At 42.8% G+C, this 14,871-nt stretch overlaps 1 protein-coding gene across 18 annotated transcripts in view; it reads right to left on the bottom strand.

Annotated features, from left to right (window-relative positions):
• DTNA (dystrobrevin alpha) overlaps nucleotides 1-14,871 on the bottom strand; it is an 892,688-nt gene that overhangs the window by 135,744 nt on the left and 742,073 nt on the right. For 10 of the 18 annotated variants that reach the window (XM_069220106.1, XM_069220107.1, XM_069220103.1 and 7 more), the window contains one exon: nucleotides 11,287-11,376. The exons of the other annotated variants lie outside the window; for them this stretch is intronic. In XM_069220106.1, the coding sequence (XP_069076207.1) occupies nucleotides 11,287-11,376 (90 nt within the window). The remainder of the gene's footprint in view (nucleotides 1-11,286; nucleotides 11,377-14,871) is intronic. 18 annotated transcript variants of the gene reach the window in all.

Here is a 14,871-nt window from a genome sequence, read left to right as displayed (position 1 = left end):
TTGTTAAACACTTGACTGGCATACATGGCTCAGTAATAGACAAAGCGAGCCACATTGAGGTGTACTTTCATTTTAATATGTGTATATGTTTTGAAAAAACACAAGCACACATTAAGAACTGCAGCAACTAAAAGAAGAAACCATTTCAAGATTATTTCTTTGCAATATAACTGCCCCCTAAGCAATCATGAACTCAGCAGAGGCATAATGCCAAGGGGAACCAAGCATTTGCAATGCCACAGGTCTCGCATTTGCTCGAGTTAGAGCTAATAGCGTTGTAAACATCTAACCGGACTTTTCTTGCCACATAAATTGAAAGAAAAAAATGAGTGCAATCGCGCTATCTAAAACCCAGCACAATCGTGCTGAACTTGAAAATTAAAAAAACTAGCGTGATCGCGCTGCGTGGAAAATAAAAAGATAAAGTAGTGCAGGAACGAGGCTGAAAACATGGAGCCTCGTATGTTTTCAGTAGTTGCCCGCTGCGCTTGAGGAGGGCTAAACACCGGAAAAGGCATGACCTATGCATGCCTTTCACTAATGAAATCAAGCGGATTTTAAAAGGCAAGCCCAGGAACCAATGAAACTGACAGGCGTGACATGGGCGTGGTCAAAAGCCCAAAGAGAGATTACAATTGGGACGGAGAGCTTGTGCGCTCACCCCTTAAAGGAATACAGGCGATTTTACAGAAATTCTTGCTCGAGCATTAACTCCTGGTGCTTTCATAATCTCAACATATGAAAACATCACTAGCATTTGTCTTCGAGAGAAAAAAGGCAACCCTATAATGGTGAAACAATGAGATGCAAATGAATGCTATCCCTGCTAAGGCATACCAAAATGGTATCGCCTTCTGAGACAGGAGTGTAAGCAGGCGCCATGTGATCACTGTAATCAGACAGCTCCCCCAAACACAGAGCTTGCCCCAAATACATTAAAAAACTAAGAGAACCTGTATTCTGACTGCCACAGTGTGAGAAGCTGCACCCTAAAGATGGGAATACAGAGCCAAACAAATGGGTTTCAAAACTGGGCAGAAACTGCAATCCGGTTGGCATTTTAACCCCACTCCACCAGGAGGAAGATGCCAGAGTGGCAACGAATAAAGACACGCATCACTGACTGCTGGCACCAAAGAGAACCTTGACTGCCGCCCAGGTTAATACTGTTAAACTGCTGGAGAGACACACTGCATCTCCGAGCTGCTGTGCTGACGACACTGGAATGAGATTAGCAAAGTAATTACCGTTCTCGCTGTCGACAGTCTGGGAATCAGGTCCGTAAAAGATCTGCTGCTGAGGAACAGAAGAAAACTTGTAGGAGTTGCAGAGGGGGCCAAAGGGCACAATAACTTCTTTAACTTAGGCAATACATTATTTTAATGAACTACCACTTCAACGTGTGCATGTGTATGTAGACACGGGAATTCCCTTAAATGAAACCCGCTCGCAATGTACTTCTCAGCACCTCCTGCTGGCGCAGATATTGGCTCAATCCATCTTGTAAAATTCTGCCTCACAGAAAGGTCCGAAATAAGGGCATCAGCAAATTCCAGCTGTGCCACAAACAAGTTCAATCCAGGGCCTTTAAAGGGCCATCCAGGTTGGAGAAAACGCTGTCTTTAGCCAGGCCTGCATCTCCAACAATCGCCAGCAATGCTTATTCCAGAATATTCCTTTGTCTGCTTAGGCTTTGAGACATCGTTCACCAGAAGGACCCTTTAAAAAAGCGTGTGGTGTTGGCCCTTCGATGTAACAGCAAAGAGCTGCAGACGATACAACAAGACCCCACCAACACCACTCACCACTACAGCTGGCGTTGACTTGAGGCCCACTGACATCCAAAGGCCACGTTTTGAAGTGTGGTGGCAGCTTCTGCGTGAGTAACTGCAGCCACATAAATATTTCAACTGGAAGAAACTATTTTTGTCCTCACAGGGCTGCCCACCGGCCATGCATAACTTACCCATGAGAATAATATCAGACTCAGAGGCGGTCTTCCTCCCTAACCTAGCAAAGATGACCATTGCAATTGGCTGGCACATTTTTAATCCTCAAGAAGTAGTTATGTGGATGAGTTGAAGAAACAACCTTCATTATAGTATCACGGAGAGTGTAAAATTCAACTTTTAAAGTATCTACATAATCTGTACAAGTTATTTCTTAATGCACTGCTGGGTGTTTGGGGTTCATGTACAGCTACATAATTCATATTTGAACTCAAAGGAACTAAACAAACACACAGGGCCTGCCTTAGAGTGTGAAAGAGGGGATACTCTGTCAAACCTTAGTAGATGCCCCATCCGCTACATCACAAGTGCCATAGGCCATGATGTATTTTGTGACGGAATACCCCTCTGCCAAATTCTAAAGTGAGGCCCACAGCCACTTGCTCAAATGCCAGAGCCACCTAACCTGCCCTCACACACACTAGTCTAGACTCAAATCCCTCATTACAGATTGCCTATCTGCTGTCCCGCTGCAAACAGGTACCTGTTTACAAGGTGCGCTCTCTGGTTGTACGTATCGTACACTGCTGCATCCTAACTCTTATTTGCTTCACATGCTTCAGTCTTCCCTTTCCTAAGCTGTAAACCCAGCAGCAGTAAGCAGGACTGAGCTGGCACTAACTCCGAAGCGTGGGACACCGAAAGCTGCAGATCCTGCAACACATGTGCCTCCACCATGATGTGATCTCACCCTGCAGGTTCTGGTTTACACACCCATAGGCCAGAAGTGGGCTGTACAGTGCGGAACAATAACTATAGCGCTTTCCCTTTTCAACCTGTGCATATACAGGTATTCTTCTAAGCAGTAACACAATAGTTCCATGAACATCCACCCCTCACACTTCACTCGGGTGAGCACCACATCATGACCACAGGCCGGCTCCACCCGCTGACGCACATTCACACAAGGGCCTGGCAGTGCAGCCCTTGCATTGCCTACTCACCTCAGCATCTGCACAACTATGATAAGGGGGAACCTTTTTTTGAAGACTCACTGGAGTAACTGTCTAGTTGGACAATATTTTAATACGGAATTTGCTAATTTCTTTAAAAATCCAGCAACACAGATCCACCAAATCTGGAGAAAATCTGCAAATGCAGCTGAAGGCACGGCTACTGCACTCTGCATGTTTCTCATTGAGCAGTAGCTCAAAACTCCAACAGCAGGAATCCGATTTTGAGAAAGCACATGGAAACCAGCTCAGTGGATGTAGTAATAATATATGTGAACCATCTTCCATCGGAACATTCCATTTCCATTGCAATATTTTAAATGATAAGTAGTCTGCAATCGGTGTGCTCAAACCATATAAACATTACAATTATTAGAAAATATTCCTTGATTGCAACAAGCTATATGAAGTCAATCGCAAGCTAAATATTACCATCTATTAAAATACATAAAAATGTGTCCAGAGCCCAAAAATTCATACTCAGTTCACCCCAGCACCTACTTCACATAATCTCAGGAACCTGGTCAAATAATTATCCTTCGAAAAGGATATCATGACGGTTCTCAACTGGTAACCAGGATCAGGCAGTTATGCAACAGCAATGAAATATAGGCACAATGCACTCTGAAGAGGGCAAGAGACCCTGCACAGTCTCTGTATCAGGAGAGTCCTTAGCCCCTAGGTGTGTCCCGTAATGCACCGGTGAGAGCGGGAAATGGCAGTATCCCCGTTGCAAACATAATGCCTGTTCATCTTATGTCCGGTGATAGCTCCAAGAGAAGCTGAATTTGTAGCGCTTGATAACTAGCAAAACACATGCACAAGGTTTGTTTGCACAGTAGGGAAACTAGGTCCGTGGCCCTGGAGCATTAACCAGAGCACGAAGGTACCACCTCCTTAAAAGAGCAATATGACAAAGGCTGACTATCAAATATGGTTTTAATCCTTCATACCTCCAAGATATAATTGTGCACATGACAGCTAATGATTCCAGGTCTGTTTGTTGACTTGATAAGTTTATCCTGTATAAGCTTTAATAGTGTCAGTGGCAGCTAGAAAAACCTGATAATGTCAATTTAATAAGGCTCCCAGAGGAAGATCCCATGGTCATTTCAACTCCAACCATTTAAATTTGTCTGATAAAATGAGCCCCTGAAGCTTAGAAGGTGACAGGGGGAAATGGACAGGATCCTAGGTAGTTATGGGAAACCTAGCCATTTTTTATCTCGGTGGGCAAGGTAGTTTGAAAGCTTATACCAAACTGCTCTGTATCGAGCCTCCAATTACAGCATCTGGCTGCACAGGGGTTTTAGGTCGAGCGTGCAAACACCCTGACCTGTTGTAATCTATATGTGGGCTTTTAACCACACCCATGGCACGCCCATCACTATCACTCTTTCATGGGCTTGCCTTTCAAAAATCCTTTCTCATCATTGGTAAATGCTTTACGTTTGTCCCTCCTTCGGGTGACTGTGTTACCGCCTTGGCCATCGACCCTGTTACATGGATAATTACACATTTGCTGATACGTTTGACTGAGAGTAAACTTCTTCTTCCTTTTGTGTCTCTCCTTCGTGCTCACGCTCCTGGGGGCCGTGATACTTTGAATCGGCTCGCTTATGTCAACTGTTTTACTTTTTATTTCCAATTCATGAGGCAAGAAAAGTCCAGTTAGGAATTTACAACGGTAGCAGTTCTAACTCAAGCAAGCACAAGACCCATTGCATTGCAATTGCTTGTCTTCATTGTCAGCACTCTGGAAGCAAGAGCGGGCGATGGAAGAGAAGCTGGACATGAAACTGATTTAGAAGTAAAATATTCAGCTGTCAAGAAGTATGAAATTGTTGAAGATCTGAAAGCACCCTTGCAATCTGTGGTAGAGCCCACAATAATAAAATGGTAAAAATCCTTCTTGTTGGGGCTAGTGGGAAATGAAATAAACACATTTTTTATAATCCAGAACACACACAAACACAAATGGCTAAAAGTTAGGCTAAAGCGAAGTCGGCAAATAAAAATGGTTTAACAGCAGGGCCGGTTTTAGGGCGGTGCGACTGGTGCGGCTGCACCAGGTGCTGACCTGGATGGGGGGACGCTGACCTCAGGGTGGCCTGTGTTTAGTAATAAACTTTCCAAACGTGCGATTTAAAAGCACCTGCTGAAAAGTTCCTTGTGCGTCCAGCCTTCAAGAAGCAATTAAAATGTCAAGATAACTCTTGTGAATAATGTTGTTGGTAGAGAGAAAGATCAGCGTTAGGTCTAGTGGCAGCCAGCCTTTACAAGCGCTTTAAAACAAACAAAATGTATGTGAGAGGGGCTATGGAGAGAGGAGGGTCACTTTTGCCAGGTAGTAGTGAGGGAATCCGAGGAGGTGGTCATGGGGCGGGGGCAGGGGGGCCACCAAAAAAGATTGTCGCACAGGGCGCCACCAGCGCTAAAGCCGGCCCTGATTGACAACACAACAGTATGAAAGACACGGGATGGTAAATTCTGGATGGTAGATTCACTTCTGCAGACAACCTTGTGTGGGACAAAGAACAAAACCACTGAAGCTATAATTGCAAACATGTCCTTTATGATGAGTACAAATAGGCAGCAAAGCAGACATTTGGAAAAATACACCGCTCAAACTAAAATACATTAATATTTTTTAAGTGTTACAGAATTGCACTGGTTAATTCCATGTTAGGATTAATTCTGTCAAAGTGGAAGGGAGAAATACCTAGAGGCACAGCAGGAGAACGAGTGCAAGAAAAGATATGGTGTGCACAGCTGTACCGTACTAATGCATTTATATAGCGCTTCAACCCCATTACGGGGTGCTGAAGCATGTTCTTGAACGCTACACTGTGAGGGTGTGCTTGGATGGAAGAGTGTTGTATTTGTTGTGACCCTCTGTTGGAAGCGTTTTTGCAGTGTGTTGGTGACCAGGAAAGTGCTCAATTTTGTCATTGGATGCAGTGCCTAGCAGTGTGATGGATTGTCATGGGTGCAGTGCCTAGCAGTGTGATGGATTGTCATGGGGTGCGGAGCATAGCAGTGTGGTGGATTGTCATGGGTGCAGTGCCTAGCAGTGTGATCGATTGTCATGGGGTGCAGTGCCTAGGAGTGTGAAGGATTGTCATGGGATGCAGTGCCTAGCAGTGTGATGGATTGTCATGGGGTGCGATGCATAGCAGTGTGGTGGATTGCCATGGGTGCAGTGCCTAGCAGTGTGATAGATTGTCATGGGATGCGGTGCCTGGCAGTGTGGTGGATTGTCATGGGATGCAGTGCCTAGCAGTGTGATGGATTGTCATGGGGTGCAGTGCCTAGCAGTGTGGTGGATTGTCATGGGGTGCGGTGCCTAGCAGTGTGGTGGATTGTCATGGGTGCAGTGCCTAGCAGTGTGATGGACTGTCATGGGTGCAGTGGCTAGCAGTGTGGTGGATTGTCATGGGGTGCGCTGCCTGGCAGTGTGGTGGATTGTCAGGGGTGCAGTCCCTAACAGTGAGGTGGATTGTCATGGGATGCAGTGCCTAGCAGTGTGAAGGATTGTCATGGGATGCAGTGCCTAGCAGTGTGAAGGATTGTCATGGGATGCAGTGCCTAGCAGTGTGAAGGATTTTCATGGGATGCAGTGCGAAGGATTGTCATGGGATGCAGTGCCTAGCAGTGTGAAGGATTGTCATGGGATGCAGTGCCTAGCAGTGTGAAGGATTTTCATGGGATGCAGTGCGAAGGATTGTCATGGGATGCAGTGCCTAGCAGTGTGATGGATTGTCATGGGGTGCAGTGTCTGGCAGTGTAAAGGAGGAGGAGGAGGTGTGGGAGATAAGAGGTGCAATTCATGGTTGTAACTGGCAGCAAGTGTAGTTTACTCTGAGGTTTCTGTATCATGTTTATGGATTTCACTAGGCTTCACAGTCCACTTCTTATACTATTTACAAAAGTTGGGCTGACCGTGCTGCAAGTCTTGCAACAGTGGGACGGGGCTCGTAGAGAGGGGAGGAGGCGGGCAGAAAAGAGAGCAGGTGAGATATCTACTAGCCTGCATTCCAGCCACCCCCTATGTGGCCAGGCCTATAAGACACCCAGCACTGCTTAGATGATGCTCTGGACCGGCCAGACTGGACTATGTTAGACTTTCGATGTGCCACCTAAGTGTGATAAATGTCTCCAGCCAATTGTATGCGTGGCCTTGAATAGTTAGTTTCTGTGGATTGACACTGATTTTCCTATGATCTGACACAACCCGCAACAGTTCAGATCCATTATGGGTGCTTCACCAGGACTGGCCAGAGACATTCTTGGCACAACGCTGGCACGGATTACAGTCGGTCGCTGTGGTAATAGGTGGCCAAGACTCCTCCCACTGTGTGCACCGCTGCTGAGAAGCCAGCAAAGAGCCAGGCCAAGAACAATGATGAAAAGGCAGCTACGGCAGGGAACTGTGAGATAGGCAGGGTGAAAGGCAGAAGGAAAGAAAAACTGGCAAGAGGAAGGTGACAGATAGCAAGGCAGGCAGGGTGAGAGAGTGTGAGAGCAAGAAAAGGACAAGAGTAAGAGGATACAAGAAATATAGAAAAAGAGGGCAAAAGAGTGGAGAAGAGGACAAAAATGGGATAGGGAGGGCAGGAGAGAAGTTGAGAAGGACGCCAAGAGAAAAGACGACGCAGTGAAAGAGAAATGGCTGAAAAGAGAGGAAGAGAAAAAGATAAGAGTATGAGAGAAAGAGAGGCATCAATAGAAAGAGAGTGAATGTCTTCAAAGTTGAAGGAGAATGACAGGGAGGAGGAGAAAAAAAACTCAATAACTCAATAAAAACAAGACTTCGGTGCATTTGAGACAGATGAGATGACTTCCATGTTACCAAATCATCAAACAGTAAGTACTGGTAAGACTTACAATATTTCTAAGCTCACGACTCAATGTCAATAAACACGACTTATATGGTTTACCCTCCTGAGGTAAATTAATGCTCGGAACCTCAGAAGTGAATTGTTAATGAGATATTAATGGGTCTTATTAATTCCCATGCAAGGGTTAAACACTCCATAGAAGTGAAAGAGTTGATCAATACCTACAAGTGGCGCCTTAGTTTTCCTCATCAAACAGAATTTTTACATATTTAAGAGTCAGACTCTAAGTATTCAATATGCTGATCTAAGAGCTACCTATATTAATGTTCCTGCAACCCACGCTTTAAATGTATTGCTACCTTATTGGTCTCCATCTTCTTATTTCATGTTTATCCCAGTTTATCCCAGATATAATGGATTTGATTACTGATTTTGCTCTACGTATCACATTAGGAGCCCTTAACTTACATTTTGAAAATCCTACTGATTGGTCAGTAGTTCACTTCTCTCTCATTGTAAGAGTATTGGTTTTGTACAACACATGTACTCCCACACGTATGAAGCTGGCCACAACTCTATTCATGCTTCAATAATAGTTCTACAAATCAGGACTGCATATTTTCTACTGCCTTTCAAACTAATAACATGAAACAAAACATTTTGCCATCTGGAAACTTTTCACTCACTAGGAAATGGCATAAACTAAAGGATGATACTATTGGCACAGCTTTTGCTTCACCTTCTGAACTCACCTGCCCTACTAAAAGTTACATTGACCATAATAACTGGTGGCTTCTCTGCTACTGATATCTCCTCTTTAGTTAAGTGCAAAAAGGCAGACAATGCAAACTCTCTCCTTAGTTCTCCTCCGAGTTTACTAATCTAAAGTAAGTTAGTCAAGCGGAAAGGAGGTGATGTCAAAGTACTCTTGAGAATCACAAATATTTTACAAGAATAAGTTGTGAATCTTCAAAACGGCTAATTCTCTCACAAAGATTATTATTTCAACCGTCTTACGTGAGCTTTTAACACCCAAAAAGAGATCTTTAAGATATTCAACAAAATTATCAATTGCCAAGACTAATGTTCCCACCTCATTCCCTACATTTTTTACGGCCAAAATTGTTAAAGTCCAGAAGAGTGTGCAAAGCAATATTTGCTCTTCTACCAACTTAAGACCTCCAGAGGCCTCTGTCCCAATGCAGGACTTCGACTATGGTAATCTGTCCCTTAACACAGACCTACATGGCTCCTCAGAAACATTTCACATTCCATCCATACATCAAGTATAGACAATCAGAAAATGTAGATCTGGCTCACCTTCCATCCCCATTCCAGTTTCAATTTTACAGAAAAATGTACCCGAGCTAAATATGCTCACCTTTCAAACAGTCCCTGAACCCTGGTATTATACCCTTTTTATTCAAGCAGAGCCCTGTTAGCCTGCTGCTAAAGAAAGGAAAACCAATTTGGATGGGAGCCATGTTGGTAGTGCTAGAATATCTTAACAGAGTAATTGACAGATATTCTAGCTGTGTTTTAGTTTTGTTAGGCCTCTCGGCTGCCTTTGAATCCATCGATCCTAATAACGTAGCTGCTAGGTTGAAACAATGCTGTATTAAATGCGCTGCCCTTGACTGGTCTGTTTCCTTTCTTGCGGGAAGATCCCAAAAAGTGATGTTTAACTCTTGTACTTTAGCTATTGGTACTAACAATGGAATCCCCGAGGGCTCTATATTTGCCCCCTCATTTTTAATGTCTATTTGCTTCCTTCAGCACTTCTCGGTAGGAAATGTTAGTGCTCATTTTGCATGTATGCTGATGAAATGAAGCCTTTTTCAGCTCACTGAGCAAGGTTCTCAGCTAGATACCATGATAGTTGCCTTTGTAACATCAAAAACTGTTAGAAAAGATGGATATCATGATAATGGGCAGAAACCCTCTGTTCCCTCACTTGTTCCCTTTTCTATTCATAAGACTGGTCAAATCACCAGGTGTGAAATTAGAAGTTCATCTTAAACCGGACTGTCAAATTTACGCAGTAGCCTAGTCTCCCACATCTTTCAGAAGAAGGTAGACACTCAGGGCCTCAGCAGAGAGGCAGACACGCAGCGGAGACCGCCCGCCAAAGTCTTCGGGTCGGAAGACTGCCACTGCCCTATTATGAGTTTCTCGCTGGGCCAGCGGACGGAAACAGCAATTCCGCCCTCTGGCCCAGCAGGAAACTCACCAAAACATAGTCGCCAGCTAGTAATCGAGCCTGCGGCAATGTTGCGGTGTGTCAGGTGGGACAGCACCCGTCGCGCTTTTCACTGCCTGTAAATCAGGCAGTGAAAGGCGCAATGGGGGTAACCGGGGGGGCACCTGCACTGCCCATGACGAGTGCATGGGCAGTGCAGGGGCCCTCATGGGGTCCCGGCATCCTGTCTCCTCCAGCCTTTGCATGGCGGTGGAACTGCCAGGCAAAAGGTGGCAGACACGGGAGCCGTAATCCGCAGGGCAAAGCTGCTTGCAGCACTGCCCTTGCGGATTTAGACTCCGGCACCCCCAGGCCATCGGCCGGCCTTAAACTGGTGGTGGCGGCGGCCCAGCCGTGGCAAAAGCAATACGGTCGTAATGTGGAGGTTGGACCGCCACTTTAGCGGTGGTCTGACCACCACCGCAAGTGTGGCTGTCTTAAGACAACCACACTCGTAATGAGGGCCTCAGTCATTTCAGCTATGAGAGGTGCAAGGCTGGATTACATCAGCTCTCTCTGGTTTCAGATATGTAAGTCCCCAAATGCACAGGCTTCAAGTCGAACTGCAAGATTGGTTGCTAGGAATGTCTGTTTTTCCTCAGCCAGCCCTATTCTCTACACTGGCTTCATATTCAGCTGATAATTTTCTTTAAGCCTCCGAGTATCCTGTTTAATGGTTTGAACAAGTCTACTCCTTGCTTCCTTAGCTCCAGGTTAAAAAATGAAGTGCCCCCAGATCTTTTCAATTCTCCAAAGCCAATTTATGTGTTGTTCCACATTTGTATATGTCTTCCTGTGAAGGCATGTCTTTACTGTGCTGGGTGTACAGCTCCAGGACAACCCCGCCTTGGTGAGGAAGGCCCAGACACCAGATCTTCAGGATAAAGACTTAAACCTCACCTCTTTATTCTGTATCCATCGTATCAAAAGACCTGTGGGGGGCTGTTGCGCTTTATACATTTAAATTAAGAAAACATAGTGTAAGAAACTGAGAGAGCAAGTGAAAGCAAGTGAGAGTGAGTGAAAGAGACCGAGTAAGCAACAAAGGAACGTTACCAAGTTGATAGACCAGGTTATATGATTTAGGATAGTGGTGAAATGTAGAGTGGATATCATTAAAATGGAGCAGCTGAAATCATGGGAAAGCTTCCCCGACATACATAAGACTGCTTGGACAGGACACGTATGGTTTAGTACATCCTACGCTGGCTACAGTGGTTAGTATTTTAGTGCTTACTACTGACCGTGAATTGTCGTGCAGCTGATTTGCAAACAGCTCTATAAAAGAATGCTCATCAGCCAGGGGTGTGCTGATATTTACCACCTCATGTAACCTGAATAATTCAAACAATAAAGCCAGGGGTTAAGTCTGTTCCAGCATGCAGACAGTTTTCAATGCAAAACATGCTCAGCCGTTGATACAAAAAGTATGAGCTGAAGCTTGACTTTATAAGGTGACCAGGTGACTGCATATCCCCAAGGATACCGTGCTCCATTCCCAGGTATCCGTTTAAAAACCTAATGCAATTTAGGAGTTGGAGTCCTCCATCAATTCCAGTGAAGTTACACACCTAAAATATATGCATACATGCAAAGTTCAAGACTGGAGCATTGCACCCTTGCTGGCAGGAAGTAATCTGGTAACCTTAAACATTCATCAATAAAGCCACAGTATTATTAGGGAGCAAAAGCTACATTTCACATTACAAGCTATGGCAACATCTAAACACACCAAAGAAGCAGTCACCTCATCCGCTCCATTATATTCTACGCTTAAAGGAATAACAGATTGAGTTAAATTAATCAAAGCCCAACCAGCTATGGACATAGCCATCTTTCATAGCCTTTACCAGAATAAGTCTAAATATTCAGAAATCATTAAATTGGTTCTAAAAGCTTCACGACTAATAATGAATAGCTTTGATTCAGTGGTCAACAACTTTTAAGATATTTTGAATGTTCAAGGTTTTAGAGCATTCTAGATTTCTAACGACATGAGTTTGCCATTCTAGAATATTCATGCAATTATGAGGGTATGGGGCATTTCAGATTTTGATCTTGCTGCTGACGAGAGTTCAGGTTTTTAGAGTGTTTGTGTTTCGAACCTAGTGCTAAAGCACAGTTTTAAAGCATTCAATATTTTAATTCAGTTCCACAAGATTCGGAATTTCAAATTTGATTTGTGTTGAAGATTTCAGAGCACTTGAAATGAATGTTGCTAAATATCACAGCAACATTTTCAGTGTGGCTCAAACTTGTAGCTAGGAAATTAAATTAGCGCAGAAAAGACTGAGATTGAATGTTTATATTATTTTAACCTCTGGATCAAAGCCAGACTAACATGCTTCGCATCTAGCAATGGCGCCCAGTCCCTTTCGGTCAGCATTCTATAAACGCTGTCTATTGTGGCCTATATGTGCTTAGCACATTTTGCCTGATTGGATTTCAAATAAATATTCTCATAAACGTTTCAGAGTAACACAAAACAAAATATTATAAAAAAGGAAAACATCATATGACAGAATACAATCTCATCTATAACAAGGTATAACGTTCTTTACAATGACAATAGCCAACAATGAGTCCATTAAACTGCCAAGAATAAAGATAGTAAAATAGTACTAATAGAATAGTGATCAACAAATTCAACAATAAATGTTATACACTAATTTAAAATTCATGCGAGCAATTAATTTAACAAGTGCTCTATTGCAAAATACTACGATCTAAAATTAAAACATGAATACAAATTAGAAAAACTTAAGTACCTTAAAAAGGTACTACTTTGGGCAAAGTTAATACAACAACCAAGGGCAACTTCAATGCAAAAAGACATTAAAGAAAATAGAATGTTTAAGGCTTCCTGTCTGGTGTGACCTCAATATTTTAGAAATATAGAATTTAGATATTTTTTTCTTTTCATTAAACATTATTGCAGTCCAGAAAGAAGGTCACAATGGTTTAAGTAAAATTCAGGAGGCAGTAACATGTTAGGTCTGTATTCTTCCTGTTCCCTAAGGATTAGGTTCTCGCTGAATACACAATTTTCAAGACATTTTAGGACTGTTCTCAGAAAAATCTTGAATGTGGTGTCCAAAAACAACAAGGTGAAGGATGAAATGCTTGAATTAATCTCAGCTCGAAGATCGCTCAAAGCCGCATCCCAATCCATCGTTTTTTTGACCACCATGTCACCTCAGTTTGTGTCCAGCCATATGCAAATCAGTCTTGATCCTGCACATCATGGGAACAGTCCAGCCCGAAATGCCAGGCCAGGTCCTACCTGAACGAGAACACAAGCAACCTAGCACCGGTTCCGCCCTACTTAGGGTTCTTCATGGATGGATATGGCCTGAGCGATTGCCAGTGGCTGAGATTAATTCAAACATTCCATCACCTTGTTGTTTTTTTTGCATTTGAATATGATGTTCAGTAAATAATTTAATCTAAAATTTGCTGGGTCAGTTTGGCAACTCTTCTTTAAATTAGCTTGATTCCAGGACCTTGGAATGGAGCCATGAATTGTTACCTACTAAAACCACCATAAATAATCAGTTTTGAATGAAACTACAGGGAGGCTATTTGATCTTCAATTGTGAGTTGGTTGTAAAATCGCAATCATTTTGGCCAAAAGGCCAGTTTTCTGCATTAGCAATAGACCAAGGTCAGGGTTATAAATCCCATCTTGTTTCATGGGGTATGACCTTTGGTCCTTTTGTAAAGACCAACAATGTGGGTACACAACATTCTTGGGGAATCACACCTTCAAGGCTTGATTGTGAAACTGTGATCGCCTTCTTTACTGAAGACCACATTTTTTACTATTTCATACATTAATGGCTGAAAGCACATTGAGCCAGCAGGAATTATAATATTCAAAACCTTTTTGTAAAATAAGACAACATGAGCACATTTTCAAGATTTTCCATTTTCCACCATTTGAAAATTCTTATGATTAAGGATTTTACAAAAAGCAAAAATAATATTATTCCTCATTGTCTCACATTCTGAATTAAACCAACATATTTGTTTTATATCTTCCTCTTGAGATAACAAGTTTTATAGTGACTGCTCTGGTATTCAAGGGGTGAGAGACATTAGCAATCATACGTTCCTGCCAAGCAAGGTCATAAGCCTAAATCGAAGCCTATATCGAAGGGATTATGGTATACTGGAAACTAATCTTTAATTCACAGAGATTATTGTCTGTAATTTGGACTCCTTGTGTGGACATATGTGGATTTAAACGTTAATATTGGAACCACAAAATTAGCATGAGCAATATTTGGTGAGATTTCAAGAGACAGATCATCACTCATTGCAAAATCAATCACCCTGAAAGATTTAATGGTGTTAAGATGATCTGCAGACAGGAAAATAAAACCAGTCAGCTTTTTGGTGTCCATGTATTAAAATTTGATGAGTAGGGATTCCTCCAAGAAAGCGACCATTTAGCTTTACTAAATTATGTTGTGCTAACAACAAAAGTATTTTCTTGGCGTGTAATCAGTTAGCACAAGATGACGCTATTATCTCAGGTATTTCAAATGAGCAAATTGTTTCAGTAAGTACACCATCTAGGTGGTTCATCCTAAGTTCAAGATTGAAATCCCCTGACATGAAAAAGATTGCTGTAGGGTGAAGAGTCCACATGCTGTATCAATCTCTGTTTAGTTATGTTAGCTCGACTCCCAAATTAGTGGAATTAGGAAAAATATACATTTTTACACAAACCAATAAATTGCATAAGGACCAAGATTTTATAAGCTCAATATACATGGATAAGACCCAAGCCATTCAGTAACTAGGAAAAAAAAATCTTATGGAGG

The sequence above is a fragment of the Pleurodeles waltl genome, chromosome 2_2, assembly GCF_031143425.1.
Source record: "Pleurodeles waltl isolate 20211129_DDA chromosome 2_2, aPleWal1.hap1.20221129, whole genome shotgun sequence".
In the NCBI taxonomy this organism is placed as follows: domain Eukaryota; kingdom Metazoa; phylum Chordata; class Amphibia; order Caudata; family Salamandridae; genus Pleurodeles; species Pleurodeles waltl.
This window is presented reverse-complemented; position numbering and strand designations above follow the sequence as displayed.